Source organism: Notamacropus eugenii, chromosome 2, assembly GCF_028372415.1.
Source record: "Notamacropus eugenii isolate mMacEug1 chromosome 2, mMacEug1.pri_v2, whole genome shotgun sequence".
Classification (NCBI taxonomy): domain Eukaryota; kingdom Metazoa; phylum Chordata; class Mammalia; order Diprotodontia; family Macropodidae; genus Notamacropus; species Notamacropus eugenii.
Window position 1 is genome coordinate 320,962,981 of NC_092873.1, and position 15,856 is coordinate 320,978,836.

Consider the following 15,856-nt stretch of genomic DNA (forward strand, 5'->3'; position numbering starts at 1 on the left):
TTAACCCATGATGTGGAGTTAAAAGAAAGCATGGATGGAGCAGAACTTCTGTTTCGATTTGCACTCGTTGATCTGGATGGTGAATCAGGAGATTGGTGTGCTTTTTCCCATGCCTCATGCCCCTTCAGAAAACACTGAACCAGATATCATGTCCAGGATTTGAAACAGAAATTGGAAAGTCTGGCTTCCTCAGGATGGTATTGACTCATCATCATAGGATCTACTATGGGAAATTATGAGTCTATAGAATATCTTCATCTATGTTCTAAGGGCTTATAGAAAAACTTGTCCTAGTAGCCTTTCCACTTTTGTTCACTGCAGGAAGGGAGAATGGGGGAGATTCCTTGTGATGATCTCAGTAGCTTCCCTGAAGCTAGGTAGGTACCTTCTCACATACACAGTGAAATGCCCAGTGTTAGCTAGAAGTAACAGGTGATGTCTATCTTTCTGATCTAAGAGAACAGTGGGTTTAAATAGAGATTGGCTTATCTTCCTCCTTTAGCACCATGTCTCCACTGAAAAGATCCCCATAGCTGGTCTCTCATTAATTTCTCTTGGTGCATATCACCTGTCAAATTTGAGTCACATCTGGATGTGTTTGTGTCTGTGTGTGTGGGGGGGGGGGAGTTGGAATTAATCTAGGGGCAGTCTTTCTCTGACTACAGCTAAGGATGACCTCTGCGTTTGCCTTGCCCCACTGCCCCTTCCTGTAGGACTCACTGTGGTTTCCTCTTCTGTAGTTGTGTTGGTAAAGAAGGGACACATGCAAGTAAGAGGAAGAGAAAAGCAAGCACCAACCACCACTTTACTTCAAGAAAGAGAAATTTTCCTTTTCCTTTGTGTTTCCACAGACCCAAGAGGGCCTGAAATAGGATAGATCATCAGAAGGTCAGTGCCAAACCTTCAGTTCCAATCTAGGATGCACTTTGTAACCCATTTTGTCTCAGTAGTTGACTGGGATCCCAGATCCAGCCAAAGGGTATTCTTATCTCTGGAAAGGTGAATGCGCAGGAGTAGCAATCTGGGTTGACAGGAAGGTATAGTGGTGGCCTGGTCCCTTCTTTCTCCCTCCAAACCTTTTAAATCATTGCCCTCAGCTAGATTCCCTCCTCGGGATTTCCTTCAAAACCCTTCTGCAGACCCATTCAGCAATTCTCCATTCTGGTGGACAGGGATGGCAAGTGAAAGGCCAAAGGAGGAGAGAGTTGGGGAGCTGGAAACCTTCCGGGCCAGGCTGGCGGGGTAGGTAGGGAAAGGGAGCGGCCTTTGGACGGCTGGAATATCCGCAGCAACTGTGTGCTTGGGGTGTGGGGAAAGCCACTCAAGGAAAGATAACTTACAGATACCCGGATCCCCACTGCGGGGGTCGGGTCCCAAACTGGGTCCAAGGGCCACACTCTTGCCTCTATGCTGGAAGAACGGAGGGAACAGCCTGAGCTGCCTCTCGGAGCGGCCCAGAGCTGGCAGGAACGGGGTGGGGGGAGGGAGGTAATGGGGGTTCCAGAAACCTTCCTACCCACCCCTGGTCTTTGGGGAGACTCCTTCCCTCCTCCCCAAGTTTTTATAATTTTTAGAGGACAGATCCGCATCTCCCTAGCCTGAGCTCCCTCCAGACGCCGCAGTTTGCAAAGACTCTCGCCCCCGCGCCATTCCCTGCCCCTCAACTCACTCCCGGGGCTGGGTTCCTGATCCCTGCGGGGTCTTCTCCCACACCCCTACTACCCGGGCTACAGAGCCAGCGCCAGCGCGGTGCTTTCTGCGATGTGCTCTCCGAGATCCGCCCCCTCCAAGCCGCCGCCGGCGCCGCGATCTCCGCTGCAGCAAAGCTTGGGGCTCCCCCACACACGCCTCTCTTTACCTCCTCTACACCCCCGCACTCCCCCGGACTCGTAGACAGGCAGGCAGAGGGGCCCACGGAGGGTCGGGATCTCCCCGGACCCCAGTCTCTTGGCAGCTCGGAAAGAAGTTCCCAACACCGTCCCCTCCCCGCCCCCCCACCCCGCCTTACCTCTCCCCCCTTCCCCCACCTCCCCTTTCTGCGGCCCGGATCCAGCATAGTCTTAAAAGTTACAAGCAAGTAACACGCCAAACTCAGTCCCTTCCCCCCACCCGACCCTCCTCCTCTTCCACCACTGTGCCCAGGAGATGACCTCGACCCGACGGGAAGACGAGGAAGGGGCTCAGCAAACCAGGGCATCGCCGCAGCGCCCACTCCGGCCCGGCTCGGCCTGGCCCGACCCGGCCCGGCTCTCCGTTCCCCAGGTGCGGAGAGAGAGCTGAGTGGCGCTGGGAAAGAGTGGGGGGATTTAGGGGGAGGGAGAGACACCATCCTCACCCCGCACCAAGGAAAGGAGAAGAGGGAAGCAAGCTGCCGGCCAATAAAAGGTTAAGTCCAGCGGTCTGGGCAGGCTGCTCGGATCTCGGTTACCCCCACCCCCCAAAGCACGTGCGAGTCCGGGGGCCAGGAGCCGGGCCGGCTAGCTTACCTGTTGGAGGTAGAGGAAGGCAGGCGGGCAGGGCACTGAATGCGGGAGCATGCTGCCGGAGTTGGACAGCAGGAGGCAGCCCGAGTTCGCCATGGAGCACAGCATGGGGCAGCAGATGGGCGCCCGGCTCCGAGGAGGCAGTTCGGGGCTCCTCTCGCACCCTCTGCTCCGTCCCTCTGGGTGTGCGAGCGAGCTAGAGTGTTTCCCTGGCTCCCTCCCTTTCTCTCTCCTCCTCCTCTTCCTCCTCTTCGGGCCCTCCCCTCCCCCTCGTGGCGCTGTTTAAGGGGGAGGCATCAAAGCAGCGCTCCTCTGCCCGGCTCTCCCCCAGCCAGGGCGGGGAATGATGGAGAGCGAGAGGGAGAGGGAGAGGGAGAGGAAAGACGAGAGGGAGAGGGAGAAGGAGGAGAGATACAGACAGACGAGAGACACAGACAGGGAGAGACAGACACACACGGAGAGAGCGAAAGAGAAAATGAATATCACTTTGGGGCCATCAGAGGCCGGTAGGCAAAGAGTGCGAGAGTGTGTGCGCGGCGCGCGTGTCTGTGTAAGGCAAGCGGTGGGAGGGGGAGTCCCTGGCGTACTCCAACATCAAACAGAGCCCCGTATAAAAGGAAGAGAATCCAGAATGACAGCACAACAGCTGATCCCACACTTAACCCTTTGCCTGCCGGAGTTCTTTTGCAGCCAGTTCTCACACCCTCCCTTCCCAGTCTCCTCCCTGTTCTCCCTCCGTTTTTCCCCAGAGGAACCCCAGCTGCTTATGGATTGAACAAATTTTGATATTTAAAAATTTCTCTTGGTTCTGGCGCGGGGGGGGAGCGTTCACATCACGGGAAGGCACTACACTGGCTTTGCGGGTAGGAAGGCTATTCTCCCTGGGTGCTCAGATAGCAACTATCTTAAGGGAAACCAGCTCAGTGACAGGGAGTTTCAGTGATGTAATGAGGGCACCTACGCAAAGGCTTCCTCACAGTAAGGAGCTTTCTCTAGGCTATTCAGGGCTTGGAAATCCAACCAAACCCTCTGCTGTGCTTCCCTGGCCCCCTTTATCTTGAGTTCTAATCTCTGGGAGGGGATAGGGTAGACCATGCATACATGTGCACAAAGCATCTAATAATCACCTTGCCTCAACTCCTCAGATGCACTCAGTCTGAATGAGCATGTGAATTTGGCAACATTCCAGTTCATCTTCACCTGAACACATCAGAAAGGTGTGCACACAAACAGCTACTCTGGTACACACAACATCATGTGGAGTAGCACCTGGCACACACATGAATAGAATAGGTAGGCTGTACCATTTCCACCTGCAATTTTTTCCTCATAATAACATATGTAAAACCACGAATATTTATCTGTGCTGTTTCATATCAAGCAATAAAGCACAAAATCAAGCCCATGTCACACTAGCTGGGTACCTGTCTCTCCATTCCCACCTGCCCACATATAGTCACACACTTACAACAACACAAAGGGGTAACAGCTGACCTTCCTTGAACTTGGCTGTTTAAGGTGACTATCATCTACACCCGATGCTGGAAGCCTGACAAACTGTGACTAGAGAGGGTGATTTTCTAAAACCAAGTGTAAATTCATGCCTTTATTGAGTAAGGCAGAGTTTAAACAATTCAGATACCAATTTCTGATGGTGCCTTTCCCTAGAGCAGTGTAGCTTAATCCTCATTTAGCTGGTAATCTAAGCGTTCCTCTGATCTTCCCCCAGCCCCATCCATCATCCAAAACACAAAACATAAACCAAACTCAAAAGTAATGTTTTTGGGTCTCAGTTTACTGTAAAATCAGAGAATGGAAGTAGACGGTCTTTTGAGCTTATGTAGGCAGCAAATGGTGGAATGGAGACTAAAATCTGGATTTTCCATCTCTTGCTACAGTGTTGTTTTTTTCTAATGATTACTTTTATTTTATTAGGACATACATAGTGAGTATAAAGTTTTACAAACCTTGACTTTACAAAAGCACCCTTATCTAGCTCATTGTCTCCAAAAACACTCTTCCCCCAAACACTGAAAGGACTGCTTGGATGATAGTACAATTATGAGTTGGAACATATCTCCTATATGTCTCTTGTTATTGTATTTTCCAGCCTGTGGCACCAGAAGGCTTTTCTTAATTCCATATTGCCTACCCACAGCCCTGTTATCGCCCTTTTCCTCATGGTTTTTGCTCTTGCCCTAGAGTAGCCAAGTGGTCTTCCACTTTTCCTTCAAAAAAAAAATAAATAAAATCTTAGAAGTGGAAAAGACTTTAGAGAAAATCTAATACCCTTGTTCTTTATATCCTATGACCACCAAGAAGACTTTCCTAGTGATCATGGACTATTGTGTAAATACCTACCTTATTATAATGGCTCACAGGTACCAATTCACTTAATAAAAACAATCTGTAGTAGCCTCAAAGCCGGGAGGACCTTTCATTCAAGTCTGACCTCTGAAACATATAGGCTGTATGATCCTAGACAAATCATCTGGGTTTGAGGGTCACTTGGGATACATGTTCAAAGAGAAATATAATGTGAGGTAGATTGTGATGGAGGCAAAAGAGAGATCAGAATGCTCTAAGAAAGTTTGAAGAAGAAGAGAATACTTTCAATCAAGGTAACTGGGGAAGGCTTTAAAGAGAAAGTAGCAAAAGCATAAAATAACATTCAGAAAAAGTTAAGTAGAGCATCTGTCTTTAGAGTTTCTGCAAGATAGAGGCTGTGTCCCCTCTGGGCTCCATAAATTACTCAAAACAAATGAGGCCTAGGGAAGTTCCCAGGATGCACAGACCTCTGTGCATATTGCTCTCTGAAGGAAAGGCAACATCAGATGGGTAAGAACAGGCAACAGGCTTTAAGTTGCAGGGTGCTATAAGCCCTGGCTGCTTCTAATGCTATCATTTCCATTTCATTTACATTTACTAAGCCCTTGGTATGCACAAAAGCATTGAGTTAATGTCATAATTATAGAATTTAGAGCTGAAAGGACCAGTGATCATCTCATCCAACCCCTCAGCAGAGAGAACTGAGGTTCAAAGAGAAGCAACTTGATCAAGGTTCTTTGTCCAAAACTGGAAGGTCTTCTGATTCCAAATTCAATATTCTTCTTGCTATGTGTTCTGGAGATTATGGCAGAAGAGTCAGTTCTCTAGGAGCTTAACATTCTATTGGAAATAGAGGTAGGATTGGGAATGGGAAAGTGATTCCTAGAAGAGACTCCAAGATTCTTCATTCTGATATAGAAATTCAAATCAGGATGCCACTGCTGTTCCCCCAACCCCCCAATAAAATCATACCAAAAACAAACAAACAAACAATGAAGGCAAAAAAAAGGGAGTATCCTCTTCAAACAGCTGGTGGTGGGAGTAGGGGAGATTGCAAAAGAGTGGTCCCAGGAGGCAAATGCAATAGTGGTATAAGGTTCTCCAGATCCCACTCTGGAAATACTCTTGAGAATCCTTAATAAGTTTTTATTGGTGCCTCCAAAGAGGCTGAGCAACCTCTTTTCTCCCAAGAGGGTGCCTTCATGAACCAGAGTGGGTGGCACTGGAGTCATGAGTGGGGGAAGTCAATATTTCTGATATCTGCTACTGAAGAGAAGAGCTGTTCGTTGGTAAAAGCTGTCAATCTGGTATTAATATTTGCTACTTCAAAAAAATAGCTAAGGGAAAAATATCCCATTCACCCTGAATCTGAGAGGGGCCTTGTTAGGGAGGTAGGAAGTGAGTTGTAATTATTTCTCTGCTCCTGGGCACCACTATAAATATCTGGCAAGGGAGGCACCTCAAAAGATTCTGATGGTTCCATAGCTTTTGAGATCCTCATGATCTTTCCTAATGTCTCATGTCCTGTTCTACTTTCCCTGGCCAAGGCCCTGCTAAGTGGATCTCCTCCCCCAAGAAAAGATATCTACTTACTGTGTTTCATGGGTCCATTTACTGGGAAAAAGGTTAGTCACAAGGGAACTCATTGGGGAGCTAGAGTGCCATATAACTTGGTTAGCCATATAACTGTGACAAAAAATTCTTTATATCTTAGAGCACTGGACAATTCAAAGCCTCTGTAAAATGAGTTTGTGAAAATTTCTACCAGTGATGTAAGGGAAGGTAGTAGGAGCAGGTTGAGTTTGTCAGTTTACCTTCTGGACACCCAAAGTATTTATTCCAGCCCAACACTGCCACTTGGAAGGCCAGAGAAGAGTATGGAATAAAAACTCACTTGAAATCTGATGGTTGAGGTTCAAGACTAGGAAAGTTCCCTGACTGGGCCATGCCCAAGTATTCTTAATATATGTGGCAAGACTGTATTCTTGGCATGCCTCTTAACAGTTAGTTCCTATTCTTGGTACTTTAGTCCATTAATTAAAAAACAGGTCTCAGGCTAAGTTAATGTACTTATCTTTAAATTTCCAGTTTTAGAACTATCCTCCATCTTCATGAATTTAGGAAATGGCCATACTCTCAGTATAGCTGACTACTAGGGAAAGAGATAAGAATGATTCAACTCTAAAATAATGCTTTGTTCTCCCTACATGGCTCAGCCTGGTTCCCTCTTACTCCCCTTCCACTTTATATCTCCAGTTCTACTTTGAAGTATTTCACCAGAACACCTGCTAAGGAATCATCTGACCTACCTAAAGCCAACCCAGGACAAGGGATGATCTCACCAGTTTCAGGCTGCTCAACTGAGCTAAGCCTCACTATATTCTATAAATACATCCAGCTTCATGCTTTCAATGGTGTCTTTCAATGGTAGTCACGCCAGGATATTTATTTGGCAGAGGGCTGGCCAGGATTCCAAGGAGAATATGGGGGTTAGTGGGTTAGCTGTATACAGGGTCACTGAAAGGGTAAAGTGTGAAGGGCAAGTACGAAGGAGGCAGCCCAGAAAGAAGAATACGCAGTATGTGTATATGTGTCTCTGTGGGGGCAGGAAAGGAGGTCCTTGAACCAACATGGAAGATCAGATGGAACAGAGCATGGGGATGACAACATGGAACAATGGAAAGTCTTCTGTGTTAATTAGCCAGGAGAACCCACATAATTGGTGATTTCTAACCAGCTATTTCACATTTCCTAAAGTTGGGTATTTATGAGGGTAAAGTCTGTAGAGGGACAGAAGTCCTACATCCTATTAGAAAGGATACATTACAGTCACTGAAGGGCCATTAGGTTGAAAATGAGAACTTTCCTTTCAGTCTTCAAAAGCTATAAGATCAGGTTTCAGAAGAAAGTATTTCCCTCTCCTGGCTCTTCCAATCACAGCATAGAAATGGGTAATACAGAAAAAGACCAAATGTAATGGAGAGAAAGACATACAGAAAAGGGAACAAAGACCAGATGCAGGCAGGTAAATAGTGACTTCTTCAGCTGAGGTCAAATTGGAGAGCTCCAGCAGAGGGTTCAATCATCCTAACTAAATGGCACTTCTGGCAATTAAAAGTATTATTAAGGGTGAGGGTGCTTCCAATCCTGGAACCCCACCAGCAATGACCAAGACACTTCTTGGCAGAAGCACGAAAAAGTACAAAGACCAACCCAGTTTATGGGTGGCTGGCACCCATTGGTTAGCATGGAGGGAGCCCTGTCCACCCATTAAAGCAAGTCCTCAAGCCCCAGTGGAGACTGCAGCAAAAGTGAAAAATAAGTTTATTTATCTGTTTAATTAAGAGCTGTTTGCCAGCCTCACAGATTCAGGTCCATCCGTCTCACTTACAACCACGTCCCAGCAAAATTAAACATAATAAATATAGGGAGACTGAAAGCAAAGGGCACATGTGAGATATATGAGCAAAGCTAGAAGTTGCATAGGGTTGCAGTTATAAGCACATCTTTCTTTTGCAAACTCCTTACCCCTATAGGACTGGAGGCCAGCTGAACTCTTGGAAAGAAGGGGTGCTAGATCTAGATAGACTTTTAAAAATACTCAATGCTGTTCCTCATTGTTGTTTATTTTAAAGGAATCCTCAGGATTTCTCCCTCTTTTTGTCTATAGAAGGGAAGAGAGCTACAATCAAAGGAATCTGAAGCTGGCCATTTCTGGAATTTAAACTTCAGACCTTGAAATTTCTCAGTGGCCTCCTATTGCAACCAGAAAGATTGGTTCCAGGCACAGAGAGCATCTGGCCTGCCAGATATGGGTGAAACAATCAGTTGTGTCTTCCTTTTAGCTCCTTTGAAGCTTTAATTCAGGGTGCTTAGCCCTAAACCCACACAGAATAACCAGACAGGAGTAACCAAGGTTAGGGCTGGTCCTCTCACCCCCCAGCTATACTCTAAAATTTTAATTCCATGCCAGATGCCTCCATTTTCTGATTCTAATAGCTGGATGTAGTGAAACAATTATATTAGAACTGAAATGAGGGTGGAATAACTTGGGCCTTGCTCCATGTTGTTGAAAGCACTTGTAGTCCTTGAGCAGAAATAATGAACTTACTAGCTAATTAGAAAGAAAAAAATAAAATGGAAGTGACCAGATGGTTGGATCCTACATATGTTTCCCTCAGTCCCCTGTCATATTTTAGGTTTCTGGCCGTAGGGTTCTTGTTTTTTTTTTTTTAAATTGATTTGAGGGTACTTTACGCTGTTTGTCCCAGGTACAAAAATAGCTAGTTATAATTCTGTCAGAAGTAGAATCACTGTAGCATCTACTACTGCTGTTACTACTACTACTACTACTACTACTACTACTACTACTACTACTACTATTACTACTACTACTGAGACTTTGCACTTTATATTTTTTTATAACCTTTTTAAAGAGTTTTTCCACATATAGCATCTCATTAGTTTCTAACAACACAATAACTCTACCATGTACCAAGTACTGTGCTAAGCTCTTTTACAAATATCCCAAACATTATTTTTTTTTTGAGGCAATCAGGGTTAAGTGACTTGCCCAGGGTCGCACAGCCAGTTAAGTGTCTGAGGCCAGAATTGAATTCAGGTCCTCCTGACACCAGGGCTCTATCCACTGCTTCCCCTAGCTGCCCCTCAAACATGACTTTTTAGGGCAAGTAATATGATCCCCTTTTATGTAGAAGAAAACTGAGGCACAGGGAGGTGAAGAGACTCCCTCAGGATCATATAGGTTTCCCAACACCCAGAGCTCTTTCCTTATGCCTTATGCCAATTTCATTACTGCTTGTCTGTTGCTACTAAGCATTGTCCTTAACTGTCATTAACCCCAGATTAACTGTGTCAGGTTCACTATTCTTTACAACAGATCAGGTATTCACTAATCCAGCTACTTTTCAGTTTGCCTGGTATTTATGATCTCTTTCTTTCTCATTAAACAAGAGTTTGGGGAAAATCTGTGGGGTTGCTTCATAGACAGAGACAGCAACTGTGACCAGGATTGTGTACAATGTTGCTGCTCTTTGCCTTTGATGAACCCATCTTCCTGTGCACAAGGAACGCTGACAGTCCTTCGGGAAGTGGAGTTTTTTTCTTTTTCCTTCCTTCCTTCCCTCCTTCCTTCCTTCCTCCTGCCCTCCCTCCCTCCCTCCCTCTCTTTTGCTGGCATCAAGACCACAATTTGGCTGATGAATGGAAGAGTCCTGAGTGATAAATTTGAAAAGGAAAGAACTCAGGGAAGTATTGAGAGTTCACATATTTATGTATTCAGTTGTAAAGCTATTTTCAATCCCTGGCTGGATCACAAATAAAATAAGCCTGGATAGTGGATTCTCCAACGTCAGTATAGTTAACAGTCTTTGTTCATGCCCAGGTGGGGCTAGCATTGAAGTTATCCCTGTCTGTCAGGACTAATGTCCCTGACAGAAGTGCTGGGCATGGGGAAGCTTGGCCTATTTACTCATAACCAATGACTCCATCTAGCTGTCTGAGGCTTTAATTTTTGAGTATTGAATCTACAATTGGACAGGAGGATGAGGTTTAAAAATAATTGCTCATATTTGGCCTTTAGCACTCCTGGGATTGGCACAGACTCCTATAATTGGCACAGTGGGGGGAAGGGGTTAGGAGAATAGGAGGTGATGAAAGTGATAAAAGCAAGTAGAAATCAGAAAGAATTAGAAGTACAGAATTTAGAGTTGGAAGGGACCTTCAAAATGATCTAGTCTGACTATCTTCAATTTACAAATAAGAAAAAAGAATAAGAGGACTGAGGTGATTTACCCAAGATCACGTAGAAAGTATCAGATCTAGGCTTGAAGCCTAGACTCTCTAGCTCTAATATCAGCATTCTTTCACACTACCACACTCCCTCTTGTAGTGTCATAGAACTAGAAGATGACTTGAGAAGAGTAGGGCCTCAAGATCAAGTTCGCAGCCCTCTGCCTTCAAGCAAGTCAGCCACTTGTGACAGAGTTGTATATTCTCTTCTTGAAGATCTCCAGGGAAGACTAATTCCTCTTGTGAGTCCATTCCAGTGTTTTATCACCCTGGAAATCAAGAAATTCTTCCTTCGGCCCAACCCCAATCTTGCCCATCTTAATTTGATTTAAAAGGCGAAAGTCTGGGGACAGTTCCAAGGGAGACCTTGAGGAAGGGAGATAAATTGGATTTTATTGGCCTCACACTGAGAAGACCACAGGAGGTTGTAGGATGTCTCCCTCTTCTTTGCCTGCCCCAGAATACAAAAGTGTCCCAGAAAGTTAGCAGAAGCCCCAGCATTTGGAATACTTAACATTGAGATGGCCTCAAAGATATCCTGAAGGGAATGGCTAAAGGGCAGATTAGATGATAATCTGGGGCCCTTTCCTTTGTTATGGACTGGAAGGGGGGAAATGAGCATGCAGATTTGTTCTGGAGATGGATGAATTTTACAAATCCTAAGAAAAAAGACTCTTGGACTGGAATCAGCATCATAGTTTCTTGCACAAATGGAAGGGGAGTCTCAATTGCTATCATGTCAAGATGTAGCTAAAAAAAGATGGATCAAGACTCTGCCCAGCACTTAGACTTGTTTTCCTTGCCTCTTGTTTTTAAAATCAGTATTGGAATCTCTCTGGTTCTATATCTTTTTCTATTAAGTCCTTACAAAACTTTTTTTTTTTTAGCAACTTAGAAACTAGTGTCCTTTGAATGAAGGAAAGGAAAAAAAAACACATTTATTCAGCTCTTTATTATATTCTAGGCATAGTGTTAAGTGCTGAGTATATAACTTCAAAAGAAAAACAGTTCCTGGAGGAACTTATATTATATTATTAAGAAAACACACATAGTGGGATAGAAGTCTAGGAATGGTGTTTTGGTCTGGCAAGTCAGAGGAATGGTGAATGTAGTGATAAGGCAGTGAACTAATATTCCCTTTCCTTTGTCCTGGCAGAAGCACAAGGAAGAGAGGACATAAGGGGTACATTTGCACCACAATGGGGAAACAGCAGGGAGCAAGGGAGGTCCTGGGCACAGAGGAGGTATAAAGGACAAATCTCAAAAGTTAAAAGAGAATCTCTGGCTAAGAAAACTTTCTGCAGTTCCAGTCCTAGCACTTAGCTAGTTAACAAGAAACCTGAGTTCTTCAAAATATAGGACACAAGGGGACTAGCATTGGGTTCTTCCCTACCCCTTTGTGTCTCCTAAAGCCAGAGCAAAAGCTCATTAAAAGCTCATTAGGATCTTGACCTAAAGTCTTAGAATGACAATGTTCCCAGGCAAAGCACACCACCCTGGAGAGGCAGGAGCATCAAGGTTGGGCAGCTTGAGCTAATGCTATAGACAACAGATGGGGAAAGTGGACAGAGAGGAAGCCTAGGGGAAAGTTTCTCCAATTAACCCTTTACTGAAAGATGGGGATGCTCCAAAGATTGTACCCTCCCTTAATGATGAGTCAAACCTGCCTGCCAGTAAGACAGATATTAAACATTAAAACTTATTATGTGGGGTATATTCAGTGTTGAAATGTGGGAATGTGAAGGATCTTTTCCTATGTTGAGAAGGCAGATGCACAAGGGAAATGTTTAGGGTATATGTGGGGAGAGGGGAAGACTCAACTTGGTGTCTGTGAACTAAAAACAAAACAAACCCTGATAAATGGAAACCAACATAAATTGATTTCCCTTTTAAATCTTATAATTTTATTTTATGTTTTTAAAAACATTCTGAGGTGCCCATAAGCTTCACTAAGCTACTAATGGGATCCATGACACAAAAAGTTTAAGAATCTGTAGGGACTGGTTAGAATAAGGATGGCCTGAGTAAGGCCATTTGGGATGTTTCCTATTACCTCCTAAACCCAAACTAATTCCACTTAACAACTCTAAATACATCAAGGTAGTTTTGCAAGTTGCTGTTTACAGGTTAAATGAATACCTTAGATTTGATTTTCCATGTCTTTTAAGAAAGGCAGCTAGTTGGTGAGTACATTTAAAAAAAATAGCATCTACCTTACTCTAAACTGGCACCAAGGTCCAGTGTTGTGTGGCACTGAAAATGACTCTCCCTTTCCAAGGCATGAGGTTTCTGAGAATACACTGGCAAGGAGGTTTGGAGAAATTTGGCAGCAAGCTAGGGGCCCTGTGCTGTTGTTAGCTTTTCCCTGCTTCTCTTCCTGCTGAGGGCTGCAGCATTAGGACAAGGGGAGCCGTCTGTTCCTTTGCTTACTTCCCTGAGATGCTATGACTTTTGATTCCTGCTTGATTAATATACAGCTGACAGAGACTGTATTTAAGGCAGCTTTAATTCTCTCAGGTCACCAAACTCAAGAGAAGCAGAGCTGCAAGGAGCCAGCTCTGCTATAGATCAAACATGGGAACCTTCAAATCATTCTGTGGCCCAATTTCTCACTGCTGCTGCTGCCTGATCTCTTGGAGGCAAAGGAGACATTGGAACTGGGCTGGGAGGGTTGACTGGATTTGGGCACCCATTGCTAAAACCTGTTTGGAAGCCTGCATTTAGAAGAGCTAGAATTAGGACTCAGTACTTCTGCATTGGCACCAGGAACAGCTCCAGGCAAAGGAAAGTACCCTAGGCTTTGTGCTAGTAGTTTACTCTGTCACCTTTGATCCCACACCCCTTCTTCCTTCCAAGGGTACCACCATCCCCCTATTCACCTGGGCTGGAAACCTAGGTGTCATACTCAACTCCTCACTTTCCCTCCTCTTCCTCCTATCCAATTTGTCACCAAGGTCTTTGGATTTTACCTTTAGCATATTGCATAAGCCCCCTTATCTCCTCTGATACCTTGCTACAGGTCCTCATCACCTCACACCTGGATTAGCACAATAGCCTGCTGATTGGTCTCCTTGCTTCAAGTCTCTACCCCACTTCCAGGGGGCCCCACCTCCACTCCAGTCTCCATTCAGATGCCAAAAAGATCTTCCTAAAGCATAGGTCTGACCATGTCACCCCACCCTCCTCAATAAATTCTAGTGGCTCCCTATCAACTCCAGAATCAAATATAAAAAAAAACTCTCTGACATTCAAAGACCATTATAAAGCCCTTGCTTTTCCAGTCTTCCCAGCTCCCCTCCCCCAAACATACTGAATGATCCAATGACCCTAGCGTGTTTGCTGTTCCTCCAAACAAGACTCTGATTCTCCTGACTCTGGACACTTTCACTAGCTTTCCCCCATGCCTAGAATGCTCTTTCTCCTCATCTCTGTTCACCTGGCTTCCTTCAAGCACCTGCCAAAATTCTGCCTTCAACATGAAGCCTTTCCTAATCACCCTTAATTTTAGTACCTTCCTTCTGTTTATTATATACGTTTTTCACCAATATATATCTTGTTGTTAGCATGTTGTCTCTTCCATTATGCTGTGAGCTCCTTGAAAGCAAGGATTGTCTTTTGCCTATCTCTGTATCCCCAAAGTGCTGGGCACACAATAGATGCTTGATAAATGCTTATTGACTTAATGGCTCCTATCTGGTCTTGGCTTTCTCTCAGATGCTTAGCGTTCTTCTCCAGCTAGCTCTCTTCATGGCCGCTCTTCTCCTATTTATTGAAGTCTTCCCTTTTTCTCTCTGCTTCCTGGAGTAGAAGATGGTGATTCCAGGTTCCTCAAATGAGGAAAACAGCTCCCCGGATTCCCTTTCTCTGTCTTCAATGGCCTCTTGTGCCTGGGGCTCTTATGGTTCTGGCTCAGCCTAGTCCTCTCCCAATTTGCCTCATTAGCATCTCCTGAAAAGCAGGATAATTTCTCTGCCTGGCACCTGGATGCTCACTTGCTAGGGTATGCCTGCATGTTTGCCATTTCCTCTGAAGTGCCTTTTATAGACCTGGTCTATGTTGCAATTCAGGCAGCACTACGGAGTAGCACAATGCAGAAAGATTACATTCGGAAGCCTGGTTTGTAAATTACCACCCAGCAGGAGGAGGGAGTGATGAAGTGGGAAGGCACCTCTTAACTGGAGAACCCGATGCAGAAAGTCATTCTCATTTAGGAGCAAGATCTTCCCCAATCATTCTCAGCGCTGCCACTAGCTCACCACAAATTAGGGAAAAACATTAGCACTAGAGTTGGAGGGAACCCTAGACTCATCTTATTTTCAATTGTGAGAATGATTTTATTAAGATTTCCACCACCTCTCTTAACATATTGGATTTATTTCCCTTCCAAACACACAGGTGCATGCATACACCTGTGCACACATGCACACACACTTAAATTGACAGTCATCTACAGAGTCTTAATTTATGTTACACTTTCTAAGAGAAAGATCCAGTGGTTAAAAAATAATAGCAAATTTATAGGAATTCTATATGGCTATTATAGAATTATAATGAAATGGCTGCCATTTGGCTATGTATGTGGGTAATTGGAAATCAGAGAAGAGAATCTTTACTTTATTGGAATTGTGTTTTTCAGAGTAAACACCATGAAAAGGGTCAGCACAACTCCAAACTGGCCCACACTCTTCTCTGGAGGAAAATAGTGGTTGGTTCAGCATGTAGTTGAGGCTAGTTTAGCCAGAAAAATCACTTCATCTGGCACTGCAGGAAGGGGGTAAAGGACATAGATCTGGATTTGGACCAGGGACCTGAGCTAAAATCTTGAATCTGCCTCAGTTTCCTTATCTATAAAAGAAGGGGTTTGATCCTGATGAGCTTTAATGTCTCCTAGTTTTAGATCCTATGAACCCAAAAGGTGAGCTCCGGGCATAGGGGCCAAGAGGAAAGTTCAGAGTAATTAATGGAATAAGCCATAGTAGAAGAAAGCATAGCAATTTTCTTTAGGAACAAATATGTTTTCGGAACAATATACGATAGTGTAACCTTGGTTATATTTGCCTTGTAAGTGCAATAGCTTGGTATCATCATTAACTTAACAGAAGGTACAAAAGAATTTTTAAAGAGTGGAATTTTTGTTGTTGGTTCATTCTTAGGAAAGAGAGCCAGAGTCAAATACCCAAGTAGAGCATTTTGGGAGCAAGGGGTCCAGTCCAATTCTTGAAAGTAAAGGAATA

At 44.7% G+C, this 15,856-nt stretch overlaps 1 protein-coding gene across 12 annotated transcripts in view; it reads right to left on the bottom strand.

Moving 5' to 3' along the window:
• The window catches only part of RBFOX3 (RNA binding fox-1 homolog 3), a 967,429-nt gene that overhangs the window by 188,923 nt on the left and 762,650 nt on the right, over positions 1 to 15,856 (bottom strand). For 6 of the 12 annotated variants that reach the window (XM_072645212.1, XM_072645205.1, XM_072645211.1 and 3 more), the window contains exon 1: positions 2,487 to 3,100. The exons of the other annotated variants lie outside the window; for them this stretch is intronic. In XM_072645212.1, the coding sequence (XP_072501313.1) occupies positions 2,487 to 2,591 (105 nt within the window). In that variant the 5' untranslated portion in view covers positions 2,592 to 3,100. Of the gene's footprint in view, positions 1 to 2,486; positions 3,101 to 15,856 lie in introns of those variants that run through there. 12 annotated transcript variants of the gene reach the window in all.